At 41.0% G+C, this 19,318-nt stretch overlaps 1 protein-coding gene across 3 annotated transcripts in view; it reads right to left on the reverse strand.

The window, feature by feature from the left end:
• The window catches only part of BCL11A (BAF chromatin remodeling complex subunit BCL11A), a 97,578-nt gene that overhangs the window by 7,882 nt on the left and 70,378 nt on the right, over positions 1 to 19,318 (reverse strand). For 2 of the 3 annotated variants that reach the window (XM_045011924.1, XM_045011922.1), the window contains exon 3: positions 1 to 1,834. This exon is cut by the window's left edge. In XM_045011924.1, coding sequence (XP_044867859.1) covers positions 1 to 1,834 — 1,834 coding nt within the window. The remainder of the gene's footprint in view (positions 1,835 to 19,318) is intronic. The other variant, XM_045011923.1, reaches the window with a different exon arrangement.

The raw sequence follows: 19,318 nt of genomic DNA on the forward strand, positions 1-19,318 counted from the left end.
CAGGCGTAGTTGCAAAGCTCACACTTATACGGCCTTTCGCCTGTGTGGCTCCTCCTGTGGACAGTGAGATTACTACAGTTCTTGAAGACTTTCCCACAGTACTCACAAGTGTCGCTGCGTCTGCCCTCTTTTGAGCTAGGCCTTCCAGGGCCTGGGCCACTAATATGTGGGGTGCTTCCTCCGCTTCCTGTGCCGCTGCGGCCTGAGATCCCTCCATCCATCTCCCCTGGAGGCGTGGAGAAGCGCAAACTTCCATTTTCTGATGAGTGTTCTGAGGAAGAGGCAAAAGGCGATTGTCTGGAGTCTCCAAAGCTGAGGAATGGATCTTTTAGCTGTCTAGAGGCAGCATACCCAGCCAGCCACTGGGAGTAAACATTTTCTGTGTTAGGCATAGCTGTAGCAGGCAGGTCAAACTCTTTCTCAAGTTTAATGCGTTTTGAGAAAGGGCTCAGAGAGCTGGGGCTACCCAAGAGCAGCTTTTTTGATAAACCTCCAGAGGCAGATTCACCAGGCGAGCACCCCCTGCCATTAACAGTGCCATCGTCAATGCGATCTGATTCTCCAGCTACTGAGTCTTCATCACAAGTGTCTCTGTGTACCTCAGATTCAGACAGGTGCCCTCGTTTATGTTTCTCTCCGAGGACCTGGTGAAAAGCCTCACTGAAGTGCTGCATGGAACTCAAGACCATCCCCTGCATGACGTCTGGCATAGAACGGTTCTCCTCACCAACCCTGGAGTTGTTTTCATGGTGACGGGCTGCTTCTAGATTAATGCCAAAGCCATAGTCTGGCCTTTCATTTTCTGTTAAGTCCTCCTCCTCTTCCTCTTCTTCCTCTTCCTCTTCCTCCTCGTCCTCTTCTTCTTCCTCATCCCCATTTTCTGGAATCATATTGGGGTCATTTTCACTCTTAAACTTGGCCACGACAGATTTGAGAGCACCACTTGCGCTGCCGATGAGATCACTGGTTCCAGGCTCTGGGGAGCTGGCTGTGGAGAGCCCGTCATCTGACTTGACAGTCATGGGGGATGACTTGTGCATGTGTGTTTTCATGTGACGCTTTAGCTTGCTGGCCTGAGTGCATGCGTGGTCACAGAGGCTGCACTTGTAGGGTTTTTCTCCAGTGTGGCTTCTACGGTGTACTACTAAATTACTCTGAAACTTGAATGTTTTCCCACAAAATTCACAAGACTTGGATTTTATTGGAGGCTGGGAAGGAGGAGGGGCTGACTGAAGAGGAGGAAGGGGCGGTGTTGCCAGAAATGGTGGCTTGCTGCCTGGCTGGAATGGCTGCAGTAACCTTTGCATAGGGCTGGGTCGGCTTGGTGACAATGGTGGACTGGAGGTGTTTCCAGCTAACTCTCTAAGTCTCCTGGAGAAATCCATAGCTGGTGGCTCCATAGCCATGGGGTTCAGTCGCAGCACCCTGTCAAAGGCACTAGGGTGATGGGTTGCAAGAGCCATTTCTTCTGCACCCAGACGTTCTATGCGATGTGGATCCAAATGATGTCTGGGGGGAGGGCTAAACAAAGGAGGTGTGGGTGGAAAACGCCCTTCTCCAAGACCTGAAGCCTCTCTTGATACTGACCCAGGTATTCTTAGCAAGTTAAAAGGATTATTGTCTGCAATATGAATTCCATGGAGTGGTGGCTGTGAAGGACATTCTGCACCTAGTCCTGATGGGATACCAACCCGCGGTGTCAGAGGACTTCCATGCTCGCTTTCTAAGTAGATTCTTAATCCGTGAGTATTCTGTGCGTGTTGCAAGAGAAACCATGCACTGTTGAAAGGCTGTTTACAAGTTGTACACGTGTAGCTGCTGGGCTCATCTTTACCTGCAAAATAATACAACAGCAGCATAAATGTTTAATCACTGAATTGCTTATCAATGATTGATGGTTGTTGGTTTTTTTCTTTCTAATCTTTTTTTCCCCAACATTAAATCTAAACTGGAGAAACAGAAATCTAACTAAGAGTAGTTATGGGGGAGGGGATTTTGCACATTTAACCATATCAAATCTGAACTGATTTCCTGCCTGTTTTCTTTCCCTAACAAACAGAAGAGTATGTGAAGAGGTAACAGTGTTAAAGATCCATCAAAAAGATGATTCAGTAAATTCATTCTAATTATGGCTCTACAGATACCTTGATCTTACTTCACTAATATTTAAAATGAAAAAAAAATTAAAAATAATTTGATGAAAGGTATAATGCAAAAACATATACATTGGTTCAAAGAAGCAGCCCAAAGTGCAACAATAGCTAAGGAAGATGAGAAATGTTAGATTATCATCCTCCTCATTATTCTGAGACTAACAATATGTAGAAAATTAGACAACATCTCATGCCCTTAGCAGAGCATCAGCTTCAAGCTGGAAAAAAAAAAAAGAAAAAGAAAAAAGAAAGATGAAGACACAGAAAGATGCAGTTCAGCTAGTCAAATATTTGGGCAGTAGCCAAGAGGCCTGAATGGAGTCACATTATTTCTCTCGCCCTGAAAAGAATTTGAGGATGGTAAACGGCACTTTGGCAAGTAGCTAACTATCTCTAATTCGTGATAATTTATTTTCAGCGATAACCCGGACATTATAAAAGAGCAACTGACTAATAAATAACTAAACAAAAAGCTAACTAATAATGTCACAGGAAAGCAGCCACAACTAAATATATTGAAAAACAAGGAAAATGAATGACTTCTGGAGGGTGGTAGGCAAGAGATCATATGAAATCTGGAGGAGGCAAGTGTATTTTTACTGAATGCTGTAATTTTAAGAATAATCCAGTTTCGCCAGAGTATTTTTCACTGGTAACTGTTGGTAAATTGAAATTAGAACAAAAATGAGAACAAAAATTAATGTTCAGTCCAACCTGACAGTTCTCATAGAGTTGCTAGCTAGTGATTTAAAAACAAAAGCTCTTGAGGTCTGCTCCGGAACAAAAATATAACGGTCTTCAAAAACAAGCCAGGCTTACAATGGTATTTGACTGCATAATGTACTCCTGGTCTGACCTGTAATTTACTTGACGATGCATTTATAATCTCACTCAATATAACCCACTCGTGGTTAAAACCTCTTTACAAAATTAGATGGTAGATGCCTAAATTAGGTTTCAAACAGTTGCCTAATGTGGAGGAGGAGGGAGGGAGGACAGAAAGATTTGGAAAGAAAATTTCGACATTAGTATCATTTTATAAGCAACCTTCTTGTTTTCCTCCTCACTTCAAAGAAGAAAAAGAAAAAGCTTTATAAGAATATTTTCATTATATAATGTATTGAATAATGATTTGTGAATATGACAGACAGGCAGCCTATAGTTCTGGCTATAGTGACCCATAGCCGTTTTTCCTGGTGCCTTCAGGTTCCTCTATTATTATACATTTAGTCTGACAATCTGAATTGGATGAGTAAAAAGAGATTCAACCACTGATAGCAGGCATTTAACACTTTAGTCACTTAAAAAGCCCTTGGAATAATATTTAACATTTCATTCTTCAATTGAAGCCAGCATTTGAATAAAATGCATTACGGTGTTTAGCGTGTGCCGTGAATACAGGCATAGATAAATATTTAAATCTGTTGGAAATAGAACAAAATTCAATTGGACTTTCATATTCCTGTGCTCATAAAGACTTAAATGTGAAAATTTCATTTATTTTGCTGTCATAAAGTGGAAATTTTTAACAATATACCACAAACTACATGATCAGGCTACAGTATGCTAACAATATAATGCTACCCCTGCTTCTCTATTTTATATATTAGGTCAGAGAAAATGGCATTTTATCTTATAATGAGGATACAACATACAGTTTTCACTATCACATTTTAGTATTCCCATCAACTAGATATTCTAGATCATAAGGGCAGCTAGTGTAATCATAATGTCAATGAGAAGGGCTGTTACGACTGAGACTAAAGATTACATGGAAAAAGCTGCTTTGAAACTGGTAATTATTACCAGTCCACTAATAGCAAATGATGCATTACAGTTTCACCATATAATCTGTATTTCACTCAGCTCCTACCAGTGCAGTATATTATATTATAGTGCTCACAAATGTTAAATTCCTAAAGTACAGTCATCAATAAATGTGTTACTTGCCATCATTTGCAAAATTACTTTGTTCATAACATCTTCGACTGTTATAAAGACTAGAATTGATTTCCAGCATGGCAAAATTAGGGCTACATTGATTTACTGAAGTGTAAAATGTAATATTATTCTTCATTTGCTTTGAAGAAAAACAAGTTTTCAATTCACCATTCATGTTTGGTAATCAGGATAATAATTTAAATTTAAAATAATGCTTATTTACATCACTTGTCTAACCTTAACCAATCTAACATTTTCAATGGAGCAATATAAAATGGGAAATAAGACAAAGCAGTGAAACAGTTAAAATCCACCAGTGATTTACCTCCTGCTTTGAAGAAACAGTTTCTAATTTGTCTATTAGTGCTTGATTAACAATGAAGGCTATTGACTGACCATATTACCACCAAGAGGTATGTTCAAGTCTGATACAGGCTTACCAAACTATAAGAATTATGGCAATAATCCACATACTACCACTGAAGAAGTGAGAGTTGTATTTAAACCCCCACATTCTGGGCACAAAAGTCCCTATTTTCCCACTCAGTCAGGGTAAGCTCCTGGTTTTGGACACTATGCTGCTCCCATTGAAGTCAATGACGAAACTCCCATTGACTTCAGTAGGAGTAGGAGCAGGCCTCCAATTTTACTCACACCAAGCAGAACCTTACTTCACATGTTAGACCCATTCATTTTAGTGGGATTAGTTGAAGGGCACGGTGCTACTCATTCTTAATAAGGGTGACAGAATCAAGACCTAGAAGTAAAAATGTGAATAAACAAGTCAGGCCAAACCCTTGTTTTTACACACCCCTGACAAGCCAGAACCACAAGTGGAATCAAGGAGGCCCCAATCCTGCACCTCCAAAACGTATGGGGTTCAGTTACACTACTAAAGGTCTCCACTCATTGAGATGCATTAAGGGTATCACAGGGTGGGACCAGGATTCTCTCAGTGATCCACCCAGACCCTATGCACCTCATGCCACTCCGATTATTGGTGATCCTGTAATAAACCTGGGTTTGGGGGTGTTGTGTGAGTGCTCTTGGTCTGGCCAGGAAACATGCACTAAACTGTTACTCGGTGCCTATTCTCAGGCTAAATCTGAAAAGTGATGGATTATGCCTGAATTTGTTTCCAGTTACCCGCTGTTCTGACATCCCCATGCAGAGCTCATAGTCACTTGAGGGACAAAATGACAGATTAAACCTAAATGCAGCCCATATCCAACCCAGCCAAAGCACACCAAACAAATCAAAGGACACGGCACAACAAATCAAACTGCTCCAGGCACGCTTGGATTTCTGCCTTGCCACTATTGCAGTACCCTGGCAGACCTCAATATGCTCTAGCAGCACCTCCCACTAACCCTACCTCAACAGAAAGATTATTGGACCAGAAGACTGATGGTCCATGGGCCAAGACATGGCCTGGATCTTCACATTAATGGGTCCCACTATAGTCCACCCTGTTATGGTCACTAGAGACACCATGAAATCCCACATATAGGTGAGAAGTTAGCCTAGGAAGGGAAAGATAGGCAGGATATGGGCATGAGTAAAGGCAGCAGTTTGAGGGTATGTGATCATAAAACATAGAATCATTGAATCATAGGACTGGAAGGGACCTCAAGAGGTCATCTAGTCCAGTCCCCTGCACTCATGGCAGGATTAAGTATTATCTAGACCATTCCTGACAGGTATTTGTCTAACCTGCTCTTAAAAATCTCCAACAGGGAGAGGAGGAACATGAGAGGAGGAAACTGGATAGTTTCCCACAAAGCCCAGGGGCTGGTTCAAACACTGCATTGTGAGTGTGATACGTGATGTTATCCCATGCAAAGCAGTACTGCAATTCCATCTTGCAGCATTGTACTGATCTGGATGAGATCGGCAGAAATACCCCCGTTTTTCTGTCATATAGGATAGTCTAGAGAGAGAGCACCACCAAACGCACCTTGGACTAAAGCAGGGCTTGAGCCCAAGTCTTCAGTGTGGAAGGACTTGTGTATTAACCCACTGCTAACCCAGACAAGCTTTCAGGAGAACTTGTGAAACTGAAACAAGAAACCTTTGTAATTTCCTTCATGATTTTTTTAAAAATACACTCGTTTTGAGTTCAGCTCTGGGGCAATGAACATGTATTCTGCAAAGACACTTTCAGAGGAGGAGCCACTTCCATTACACCTTGTGCCATGGAGAAACCATGATCTCCAGCCTAAGGGCTCCCAGAGTTCGGGACGCTCTCCTGTGTGATCCAGGTCCCAGGGTGGAGTCTCAGGCACAGCAAACAGTGCTGATTGGAAACACACACAACAGCTCAGAGAGCATTGGCTCAATGGACTGGAGACAGCTGGGTTCCTCCTTGCCCTTACAAAGAAACAGAAGGAGGGAGAGAGAGAGAGAAGAGAAGCACTTCACTTTCACTCCACACTCTAACGGGATGAGGACAGAGAGGAGATACTGGCCAGATTCTGGCTTATGCTATAGCTTCTCTGAGCTGTGCCCCTCCCATCAGCCTTCCTGATGTAGAGGACATGTTAGGCGTGGGAGGGGGTGTGGCCGGATCATGCTGTTCTCCAGTGTTCCCTGGCCAGCAGAATGGCCCCTTGAAGGCCCTTACATGCTAACCTAAGTTAGAGTAGTTGATTGGCTGCTCTAACTCAAGCTGGTGGTCAAAGAGGCCCCAGCAGCTCTGGAAAGCACAAAGTTAGCATGCTACCACCTTTTCCCCCTTACCCACTTTGCAGTTGCACCAAGCAGAACTCCGTCTCAGTGGAGCATCTAGCATATTATCCCTGTGGACAAGGGAGTTGCATAGAGTCACAAAAGAATTGTGGTAAGAGGCCTTGATATTGCATTGTGAGGTTTACAACAAACTGCTGCATCAGCAGAGATGACATGTCACCATGACATGCTGCGCAGATGGAAATAGGACCATGCAGTGCCAGTACATTGCTCTGTGGCTTTGTGGCTGTCTGTGACACTGTTCATTGATGAAATAAACTCTTCTGTCCCACAATTAGGAGAATTACTGCATTGCAGGGATTCTACATAAAAAATAAACACAATGGGCTAAATTCAACCCTGGCCCAATTTCTTTAGAAAAATATTAAATAAACATTTCACTTGAAGACAATCATCGATTTATTTTACATCACATCCAGAGAATTATTAGCTACAGATCTTAAGAAACTGCATTGCACTTTCATAGAACAGTATTTAGCATTTCTAAAATAATCGTTCCATCTCCCTAAAATAATAACAAAACTTCAGTCTTTAACCCTCCCCCACAAATAAAGAGGTGATTTAACTGGGGAATGTGTGGGTGACAGATTTAAACTCCTGACGTGAAAAATGTTAACAAGTGAATGGAATGTATATTGGCATTTGAGTGCCTTTAAGGGCAGTCCACACATTTACTCAATAAGATATGAAGGCGCATCTGCTTTTAGCACTAAACAGAGCTTTTTTAAAAAGACATTTCTTCTTTGCTGTACTTGCAAATGTATTTAGTGGAGCAAATTCGAATGCTTTACACTGCTACATGAGTCAAAGGAAGTTGACATCCAGAAGCACAATATAGTTGACTCTGAACCATACCCATAGGCATGTCCACAGCCACCAGCAGAAGAGCCAGACAAGGAGCTGGGGAAGAGGCCAGCTGGGAAGAGAAGCTGTCAGTTAAATTCCACTGCTGAAAAAAATTTCATTTTGGAGCTAGGCATATGAATGCTTCCAGTGCCAAGTGAGTAATGGAATAATATGCATGTATATGTCAGTGGGCTTGGGAAGCATGTCCTTCAATTCTTAAAAGTAAAAGCTAGATCCATAAAAGCTTATCACAGCACATACGCATCTCTGGACATTCTACGAGCCATGACAATGAAATGGCAAATGCGGGGTCCTGTTGATGTGACTGGCGGTTCCGCATCCACAATGCGGAAGTTTATTTGTACAGGACCCCAAATTAAGGCACTAAACACGTGCACAATACATAACCTATGATAGGGCATCATATGCGCTGGCTACATTCTGTTCCAGACTACCCTGTAGTAGAAGAAATACAGGCCTCAGTCCATCATCTGGCAGAGTTTTCACAAGCAAAAACACATAGGAGAATAGTCAAAGGGGAGGAACAGACTACATGCCTGTGGAGATTGCAAAGCATTCCCTTTACAGCCACCGACATTCCCCTTGGGCAAATTCTGCTCTCAGTGAAGTCAATGGCAAATCTACTAGACTCCAGATGGACCAGGATTTGGAGCTCTATACTTCTGGGAGATGTTGAAAATGAATTGGTACAGCTAGGCCCGGCATTTCCACAATCCCAGTCGGAGAGCCATTTCACTGTCTCCCAGTAACTCCCATCCTGAAAGGGGATGCACATGGAGGAAACCTCTGCAAGGATTCCCCTTCCCAGAGTTCTCTCCATTGGTGGGGTGGGTCTGCCCCACTGTAGAAGATGCAGTGGCTCTAGCCCCCAAACCATTTGGGGCTCTGTGGCTTCATGCTGATTCTGAGCGCTTGTCTACACCTGAAACACTACAGCTGCACAGCTGCAGCAGCCAGCTGTAGCACTTCAATGTAGACACTACCTATGCCAATGGGAAGGGTTCTCCCATCCACCTCCCTCAGAGAACTCTTCCACTGATGTAGTGCGGATTTTTCACACCCTTGAGCAACATAACTGGGTTGACCTAACTTTTTAGTGTCGACCAGGCTGGAGGCTCCAAAAGGAATAGCAGCTCTGCCCCATGTTCCACTGCAGCTGGTGCTGCCTGGGGTTCTTCAACCATTGAGACATGAAGAGGTATCCCACTGAGGGGAGGGCACAGAAACTATAACAGAGCCTGAACTCAATAACCTTTACAATGGCATTTGCTCTGGGTGCCAGGGGAGACAATGTGCATCCCCGCCAGGACCTGCCTTCAGCCAACCCACCTCTCCATGCACGAAGCCCCTGAGGAGTAAAGCAAATGGTTGCTGCAGAAACCCGGGGAGAGGTGAGATCCCCACAAGAATCTTTGAAAAATTATTCTTCTCTATCTCCCTCAGACGTGCTAAGAACCCAGTCCCAGTGGGACTTGTGCTCCACACCTCTTAGGATAATGGCAGAAATCTGAAGTAGCACCAGAAACTCCAGACTCGCTCTACTTTTACATTGGTGTAAATGAGATCGAATTAGGTCTGCAATGATCATTTGGACACTTCCCAATTTCCCAGGTCTAAAGGTATGTAAAAGGGTGTCAAATTGCAGGCTCCAGTGAGGTAGTATATGATGCTCTGTTGCTGTGGTTGGTTTGTGGGGATTATGAAAAGGAAAAAAAAGTGTTTTGATCATGGATAAATATTATGAGCTCAATTTTCAAAACTAGGGTGTTTTTTGGGGGGAGGAGGGCTCAATTTCTGGTGTCTAACTGGTGACACCTTGACAAGTCTTGATTTCCCAAAAGCAATGAATACCCACCAAATGAGGTCATTGCGTATTTTCTACGAGCTTAGCAGTAAGAGCACATGAAAGTGTTGTCATTATAGCCCACAGTGGTGGGGTATTCAGTGTAAAATATACCTTGTTCTCCTTATAAAACGTACACTTGCCTAGCAAAACTGGGGTTTATAGGAAAAGGTTCCTTTCTTTACCAGGTTACTTACTACAATAGCGTGTTACTCTTGTAGGCTCCTGCATAGATCACATGTATCTTTTGTTATCAGACATGCAAAAAATAGAATGTTACTGAGACTTGAATATGTGAAAATTATAACAAATACTTTTCCACCCTCCTCCCCTCTTTACAAAAAATTGAGGAACAGTTTGAACTTAAACCAGAATTTCTTTATTCTGCTTTAATATCAAATGATTGCTTGCTTTTAGGCTGATAAATTTTGGATCATTACAGTATTTAAGAGGGTGGAGGGGAAACAGAGTTAATTGTTACCACTTGTACTTGATTCATCTCTTCTCCATCTGGCTTGTCAAATATCTTTTCCTTTGGAAATGCACGCTGTTGAAATCCCTCAACTAAAACTTTAGAACTGAAACGACTGGGACACAGGAAGCTAACAGAGACTGAAGACAGATATGCTCAATCTGGGTATGTCTACTCTACAGCTGGGACCATGCCTCCCAGACATACACTAGCTCGCTAAAAGCAGCAATGTGGACATTGCAGCACAGGCGGTGGCACAGGCTAGCTATCCGAGTACAATCCTGCCTGCCCCTCTGGGACCAAGTTCAGGTAACCAGCCCATGCCACCACCCATACTGCAACATGCAAGCTGCTATTTTTAGCATGCTAGCTCTAGTGGAGGCATGCCCAGGCTGGAAGGCATGCTCCCAACAACAGTGTAGATGTAGCCTCTGAGTCTTCTGCAACCTACTTCTGTTTGTAAGCCCTGAGGGGAAAATACCCACTTTTCATAAGTCATCTTTTCCTAATAGTTAAGCGCATTGACTTAAACGAGGGAAACTGTAATGAATTTTTTCCTTAGTTAACTGAATACTGATTTTTCTTTATGATTGAGCAGATTGCAAAAGACACATTATTATACTGGCCCATCATAAATGGATTATAAATAGCTGAGGGGTTTGGTGGTGGTGGTATGTTTTGTTTTGTTGAGGGTTTTGGGATCAAGGGGGGTCATTTCTCTGTAACCTATGCATTTATAATTTCTGTATAGCACCGTTTTTTTGGCAGGAGGGCCTTTAGTAAATAATGGGTCTGATTCACTACTCTGTTATACCACTCTGACTCCATTGACTTCAACACTGGTGTAATGGAGCAGTGAATCATGCCTATTAATTATTACTATTATTATCATCATCATTGTCATCATTAAATGTTAACGGAAAAACACAAGTAAGACACATGAGAAAATTATGCAACACCCGATCAGGATGAACAAGTACAGTTTCTAGTGTATATATTAAAAAAAAAAAACTATGAGAATCAGAGAGTAAAGTCCACTAGAAACTGATTATAAACAAAAGTGAAACTGAGCAGTAGAAATGATTGAAAAACAACAAACAATTTTGTGCTAAATGTCAAAATCTGAAAGTTGTTTCATTTTGTAGAAGTCAACATGGCCCCACGTTTTGTTTTTCATGAACTTTTCCATGACCTGTTTGATCCATATTTTATTGATGTCTTCAGCAAAATCGGTATTGAAATTTTTCATTGTCCAAAACTCACTTCTTACTAGAAGCCAAGATTTTGTGAAATGAAAAATTTCTAAAATGATTGCTATAAAAATGTCAAGAACGATATCACAGAAAACATTTAAAAAAGCAAACTGAAATTGCTAATTTCAATAATTTTTTGCAAAATGTTTCGTTTTCAAAAAAGGCCATTTTTTTACACCAAAAAAATCTTTTTGTGCAAAAAGTTTTGATCAGCTTTACAGATATTTTATTTTCATTGTCCAAACTGAAAAAATACAAGCAGCATAAATGATAAAAAAGCAAGTAATGGTGGTAATTATCTTTCTATTTTAATATCTGGAAGGATGACTTAGCAGACAAGGATTTTATATTTAAACAAAATATTACTTTTAAATTGATTATATCGCTTTACATTTCCTGATAACAGTATTACTTGGCCTTCTGTCATACAGAGCCTAAAGTATTACTATTCTGTTCTGTTCAGATTCTTCTGCCACGCCCATCACTATGGTATTTGAGTGCCTTTCACTTGTGCTGCAGAACAACTACTATGAATTCATTAGGAGGGAAAAACAGGCTTACAGGGCACAGGTGGGAAAGACTATGCCTTTTATTCCTTCTCTGTGGAATGGGAACACAAAACAGACAGGATGCTACTTGCAGTAAGGTGACTCCCTGAAGAATATCCAAACAGAGAATTCCAAAGTCAATCCAATAAACACCCAAGCACCAAGCTCAAGCAGCCACAAGTCTATTTTTCCGGACTCCCCTGCCTTTTACCTTTGTCCAGGGAAAGCAGACTTCTGCCTATTTAAGGTGCAGCCCTTATGACAAACCGACCTTCTTTCAGCAGGGGAAGAGGATGACAGCTTCCAAGTTAAAGGGGTGTGGCCGTGCAATAGTCCGGCTGCAGTTTGATAATGGTTTACTATTTAAAGTTAGACAACAGCAGCATTATCGGGAAGGTCAAAGGAAAACAGAACCTATCGCCTGCCATACGTTTAAAGTCTAACAGCCTGGAAAGGAAAATGAGGGTTATTTGGAGCGAAAGTAAGAATGGGGAGCAGGGTTAGGAAAACGAACAAGGAATGGGTATGGTTCCTCTAATGCTACCTCTTCTTTCCAGAAGAACAACTACACAGCATCATCAGAGAGCAAAAGGGCAAGAGCTCCATGGACATCTAATTAACGATAAATAATTCTCTTCTCAGCTCCGCAAGCGCAAGGTCCGGATCCAAAGCCCACTGAATGCAATGGGAAGACTTCCAGCCAGTGAGAACTGGAGTAAGCTCTACATCAGGAGTAACATCAGTGAAGTCAACAGAAAAACACTGGTGTAAAACTGGTGTGAGAGAAGAAGCAGAATTATTTTCACATGAAATGTAACCCGTGTTTACACCTCACATAGTAGCAAAGGAAAATGCATAAATAAGCATATAGTTAGCTTTGGGCTTGATCCAATGCCCATTGGAGTCAATGGAAAGACTCTAGTCCATTCCAATGTGTGTGGGATCAGGTCCTTCCAGGGAAAATAGAAAGTTTGCGGGTGGACATTTTAGTTCCAGTGTCAAAATACTTTGTATTTTTTGTTACTCGCTTTAAAAAAAAAATCTACTGAAACCTAATTTTACACAAAGACCAGAATTGAAACTGATCTCTTGCTTGAGCTGTAGTGCTTGGCAAAAAGAAGATGGCTTCTGCTGTCCCTCAGGAGCATTGTAGGGCTGCCAGTGATACTGGCCTGACCTCAATGTCTGTCACCATTTTCAAGGCGATTATTATTTGGCTACAAAAAAAACCTGCTTCAGGTTCCAACTTGGCAAGTAAGATACTAGTCTGGGAATGATTTTGTGTTTTTTAAAACTTGGGGGTGGAAATCTGTCACTTTTCGATTACCAGCAAATGGAAGCAAATTGCAGTTGGTGGGTTCAGACAACAATTTGGTGCTTAAAATTCAGCTTTGAAATAAATTGTAAAAGAAATTTCTCGAACAAATAAGATCCGGCAAACATAAGTAGTTTGTACTTAAATACTAAAGTCACAGAGAAATACAAATAATATAGAAAGACATACAGACTTCAACATATGCACTCCCATTAATTCAAAATATAAACTATAGAGTCTAATATTGGACTATATCGTACCATCAGATTTGTAAGCAGAACTCATTATTGATATAATCTGGCCCACGACTTCTAAAAAAATTCACAAAGTGATCAAACTCTGACGTGCAGATTCTTTTCCAGCTCTCTTCCAACTGACTTTAACGGGACGACTCGCATGAGTAAGGATTTTCCGGGACTGGGCCCATAGTCCCTAATGCCATCTGATCACTTTTGCTATTTAAAAAGACAAAAATGATTATTACTGTTGCAATGACTAAGTTTTCCCAGTATGGGTTTTCTTTTTCCTTTAAAAATTTATAATCATTTTAAATGAATGGACTTTTAAACAGGAGTGACACCCAAATGGCCTTAACTAAAACTCCTCTAGCTAGATCTACACATTACAGACAGATACATTCTCCTTCAGAAGTCATTATGGTCTATCAGGTCAATGACCCATCAACTAAGAAATCTCATGTAAGCCTTGACCCGACAGAGCATCAAAGCTCCTTGAAAGCAGTCACCCGATTATGCAGTAAACAATACCCTGTGTCAACAGTCCATAATTATGTATTTACCCAATGGCTGTTAGGGACAATCAAGTTAATAATTCACTTTTTAAATACAGTGTAATTATATAGTTACAGAGAAGTTCCAAATAATTGTGCTCATTCTCATACACCTATATGATTAATTGTTTCCTATTTATCTTTCTGGTAGTTCTCTTTTTCTTTTAGTCTTTTCTTCCCTTCTAACAGCAACAGTACTGAACCTGAATACCAGGCAGAGGATACTAAAGCATAAAAATGCATGTTAAAATGATGCTAACCATTAATTGCTGCAAGCTTTATTCAAGAGGCAGTATGGTCTAAAGGATATGGGGTAACCTAGCATGCAGGCAATCTGGGCTCTAGTCCTACTCTGCCATTCACCTACTGTATGACATTAGGCAAGGCTCTTCACCCTTCCTTGGACTGTTTTGTCCATTCAGAATGCAAACTCTTCAGCACAGAGGGGTCGTGATCACTAGATGCTACTACAATACAAATAATTAGAGTAAAACAAAACTTTGATTGACATCAATAGGAGGACTACAAGATCTGATCATAAAATTATATGGGCTAAATTTCTGGCCATGAGTAAAAAGGGACAACCACAAAAATTTCAATGCTCTCTTTTCACAAAGATGGACAAACTGCATGCTGCAAGTGCAAATGGATGGGATGTCTTGGAGTGTGCACACAAAGGCCCATTTGCACTCACCATTGTAGATGCACAGTGGCAGCACCCAGAAAATTTGGTTCTATGCGTTTGAGTTATCTCATGAAAGCAGGAAATACACCCAAGTTGTCATGTCCATCCTTCACTAACAGTGTTTTTATCCAGAGGTGCAAAGACATATATGATGACACCTAGGAACATGCAATGTTTTCTGACCTCAGCAACATCTCAGCACAACACAGAGGGAAAGGTAGATCTAGATTTCTAGCCTTTCATTCCATACTCCCTTTTTTTAAAGGTTTACGTCCCAACCTTTACATTATTTTGTTTTGAAACTGCTAATACTGTTATTTTAGTTTTAATTATTAATTACTTATATTCATTATATTAATAGCCCGTGTACTATATAAATGTAATAAAATATCTTCTCACAAATACAAGATCAGAAACATAGTCACATGATTTTGTATTAATGAGCATAACTATGAGTGCTTTACAACCCAATTAAACGCTATATGAAATTGCTGAAGGACGCTAATGCGATTCACTGGGCACTCCTGGAGAAATCGAACTGAGATGACATTTTGAAACCACTCAATCTCTGCTCACTGGGAGAGACACTGGATGGAATATTCACACCACTGGTTACTGTTAGAGCGACTTGGAGTAAATACATTGGAGTAAATCTATATAGAGGTAGTGCCCATCCCTCATTGCCTTTATTTATTTATTTTTATAGAGAATGCACTGCAATACTTTACATGTCATTTTCTATTTCTCTAATGTCATCCCAGATTCAGTTAAATAAGTATAAATTCTTTCACCTATGAATAGACTTTTTGTATTGCATGTTTAAAGCATAGAGTTGCATGGCACAGTATATTTTGTTAGTAAACGTAACAGAACAAATTTATCCCTGGTGTATTAAGTTAATAGAGTTACACCTGCGATTAATTTAGCCCAATACATTCACTCAGGAGGCAGCTGGAATATTGCAGCTTGTAATACTTGATTGCAAGGCTGGGCTTGCATGGTGGTCTTGGCCAGGACCCTACTGCCCTTCCGCTACTGCTAGTACTAGGAAACCAGTACTAAGAAGTGTGCCCATTGCAACCATAGCATAGTAGTTGCCACTCCTGGAGGCAGTGTTCTGAATGTCTGAGCATTCCACAACCAAGGTTATGTCTACACAGCAAATGAAGGTCTGATTGTAGCGTAGGTAGGTATAGCCACACTAGCTTTGATCTAGTTAAAACGGTAACACTACTAGTGAAGCTGTGGCAGTGTGGACTTCTGCGTGAGCTAGCTCCCCGGTACAAGCCTGCCAGGGATCCTGGGTACATACTTGGGATGCTAGTCCATGCCACCATGTCTTCACTACAATTGTTACCCATACTCGCTAGGTTAAAGCTGATGTGGGTATACCCATGCTACAGCTACATCTTCCCTTGGCTATAATGCCTGTGACAGGTGCCCCACAGTGCTCCATTGTGGCTGCAAAAGCCACATTCTCGCCAAGGCTGGAGATGGGTATTGTGAGCTGCACTGACAAGGGTGATATTCTGTGGGGAGAAGTTCTGGTACATATACAGGCCCTGGTGCTGCTCAAACAAGCTGTGTAACTCAATTTACCCAGTTAAATGTTCTCTGTGCCAAAGTTTTATGGGAAAATGCTCACCTTAGAATAATGTTGCTCTAATTTTTTCAGACTAGATTGGGCTTGCTTCTGTAGATCATAATTCTAATTGAGGGTCAACTTCAGGATTTGAGGGATACAGCTATTTAACTGTCTTCTCAATCTCTTCTTCCCCTGCATTCCCAAACAGATCCTCTCAATCTCTCCTTCCCTCATTTAATGCCCCTCCTCTGCTTCAGTTTCCCCTTCCTCACCAATCAGTGCACTCAGATAGCAGCTGACTCCACCAGCCCAGGTTTACTCTGGCACCATCTGACAAACTGGGCCATCTCGGCCAGGGGTTCTGCGGGTCCCCAGAATCAGTATCTCTGTCCACAGATCATCTATTGGAAAGGCAAAGCCTTATTATGTCCCTGAACAAGTTCAATGTCACTGGAGCTGCAATTACAGCAAGGGCTGACCCTTACAGAAGACGGTTTTGTACTTGCACAACAGAGTATTAGGAGAGTTGTTAATTTTTTTCTTTGTAAATAGGACAAAAGATATCATAAAGTTCTATGGTCTTGTTTGTATTATTCTGCCTTCTCTTTGTAATCTAAGAATCCTTGAAGCTGAAAATGATATAATGCTCAGAATATGTGGGGTTTAGGGAATGTGAGAATGAAGGCATTTCTATAGCTTTACTGCATTTTCAGGGCACACTGAGTATTTACTATATATCCAGTCAAGGAACAAAAAAGGAGCATTTTAAAATTCAGTGCTTCAGGTTTCAGGAGTTTAAAGTCACAGAAAGGAAGATAAAGAGAAGAATTTCTTATTTATAGATTTGCAGATGAAATCCAATGAAAACATACCAAAAAATGCTTCTTTATGTCAGTAAGGCTGATTCAATTTCCAGGCTTGCAAGGTCTCCTCTATCTAAGTATTACCCGACCCCAATAACATACTGTGTTCCAAGGTTAAGATCTGTTTCCTTACAACAGTGCAGAAAGCTGTTGTTTCAGTTGCGGCTGCAAAATTCAGCTCTGAAGGACAAGTTAGTACCACACTACATTTAACTGGATTCAGTTCATCTGATTATACAGTGCCTTGCTTTCTGGAATATGTAATCATCTCTTTCTGATGACATTTTAAATATCCAACTAGATAAATAATTGCAGCAATAATTGATAGCTGAGTCAAACTGGAAGATTATTGATTGGCACAGTATCCACTGAAACAAATGTTCATCTTTCAAACATTACAGTAAGGATGCTTAAATCTAACTTTTGCAGATAAATGGTAAAAATCTGATTTACCGACAAAGCCACTGGAAGACAATATGCACTTTGGGATTTGATTACTTTGTGAAAATTTTTAGAAGAAAAATTAAGCATCAAGGTTTATTATATTTTATTTCAATAATTACAAGGATATGGATAAGTAGTTGAATATAAACACATGCAGAGAAGTCCCAAAGAGTTGTTCATTAACTCTCTTCCTTCCTGAATGGTATTTATCTGCTCTTTATTACAACTTACATATGAGTCTATCCTGCCATCTTTCTGTGCATGCCGTATGCCTGTCTCTTTACCAGTGAGGGGAGTTACATAACAACGTCAGCAGCAAGTTCCCCCCAACACTTTCTCTACAGCTGTTCCAGCATGCATGATGGAGCCAGTTTAAATATTTATCCTCTTAGCAGATTATGAATAAAGTTGAAAGGAGAAGCTCAGATTCTGCGGGCCTGAGCCTGAGCTCCCTTAAACTGGTGTAAATGAGCAATTCCACTGAAGTCAGTGGAGTTACACCACTGTAAAAACAGAATGAATACGATCAGAATCCAGCAGATCTATAGATACCAAATTTTTGAGGGTTAAAAGTAAAACTACATCTCACATCTTGCAAGACAGGTGCTTGAGTCTACTTTTTTTTTTTTTAAATTACAGAATGACATCAACTCTGCAGCCCTTCCTTGCTCACCATGGGGTGGAAGGACGGAGCAAATCTGTGAAATGTATTGGTTGAAAAGAATCATGACTAGCCAACATGGATGCTCATATGTGAGAAATGACAAGCAAATGAGCTGCCTGACTAAGAGAAGTGGAGCCATTGTGAGGTAAAGCCTGAAATTAGGAAAAAGCACCAGAATATCTGAGCAGGGAACAAAGAATATAAATTCAGAATAAGAGATGAAAAATGCACTGAAACGTTTTGAAACTGAGCCATTATGAGCTGATTTAGTCTCATAGCTACTGTTAAAAATCAGAAGCTTGATAGATGTAATGATTATCTGCGCCTTGACACTTAAGGCATATGAGGGGGCTTGTCAAGCGGCTTTGCTCTAATTTAGAGATCCTCAGTTAATTAGAAAGCCCTCAGATTTTCTGCAAATGCAGGTCACTATCGACAGCTCATGCTTTTGATGCTTTTCCATGTGACAGTTGTTGGACTGACCTTCCACAAGCTGGCAGGGTTGTCCAGACTTTTACAGTGTCAGGGAATTCAATCACTCCTGCCAGCTTAAGCAAGAAGTTACAAGTAAGGTTACTGTACTCGTATTCTCCGTTTCCTCACATTAAACAAAAGCTGATGAAATCGGCATTCGCTTACCACTATAAATAGCTCTAATTTCCATATTTTTTTTCTTAGTGGGTGTCACATTCAGCCCAAACTTCAGGTTACTCGTTTATTTAGAAATCTCGCCGAGCAGCACTCATGAGAAAGGGAAGTGTTTTACGGAGACTGACTCGCTTGCACTGAAACTGCAGCAATTGTGGAACAGAAACCCCTCTTTGATTTTTGCTTCCTGATTTCTACATCAGGTATCAGAGGCTGCACCTGCACCGAGATTGAGTCCCTGTTTTTATTGCAGACCACATCTGCAGAGGGGGAAGGTCATAATTCAGACTCACAAAAGACTCGGTGTACTAATTGCTTAGCCCAGTAGTGAATTGTTGTTGTGTTTCTCTAAGTGTAGAAACAATTGGAGAGTACAGTGTTAAATTATACACACAGGTAAACTAAATTTAAGGGCCCAGTTCTGGTCCCACTGAATGCAATGGGAGCTTTGTATTTGTTTATTTGCTCTGTGTGTGTGTCTGTGCATGCATGCTCGCTG

The sequence above is a fragment of the Mauremys mutica genome, chromosome 3, assembly GCF_020497125.1.
Source record: "Mauremys mutica isolate MM-2020 ecotype Southern chromosome 3, ASM2049712v1, whole genome shotgun sequence".
Lineage (NCBI taxonomy): Eukaryota > Metazoa > Chordata > Testudines > Geoemydidae > Mauremys > Mauremys mutica.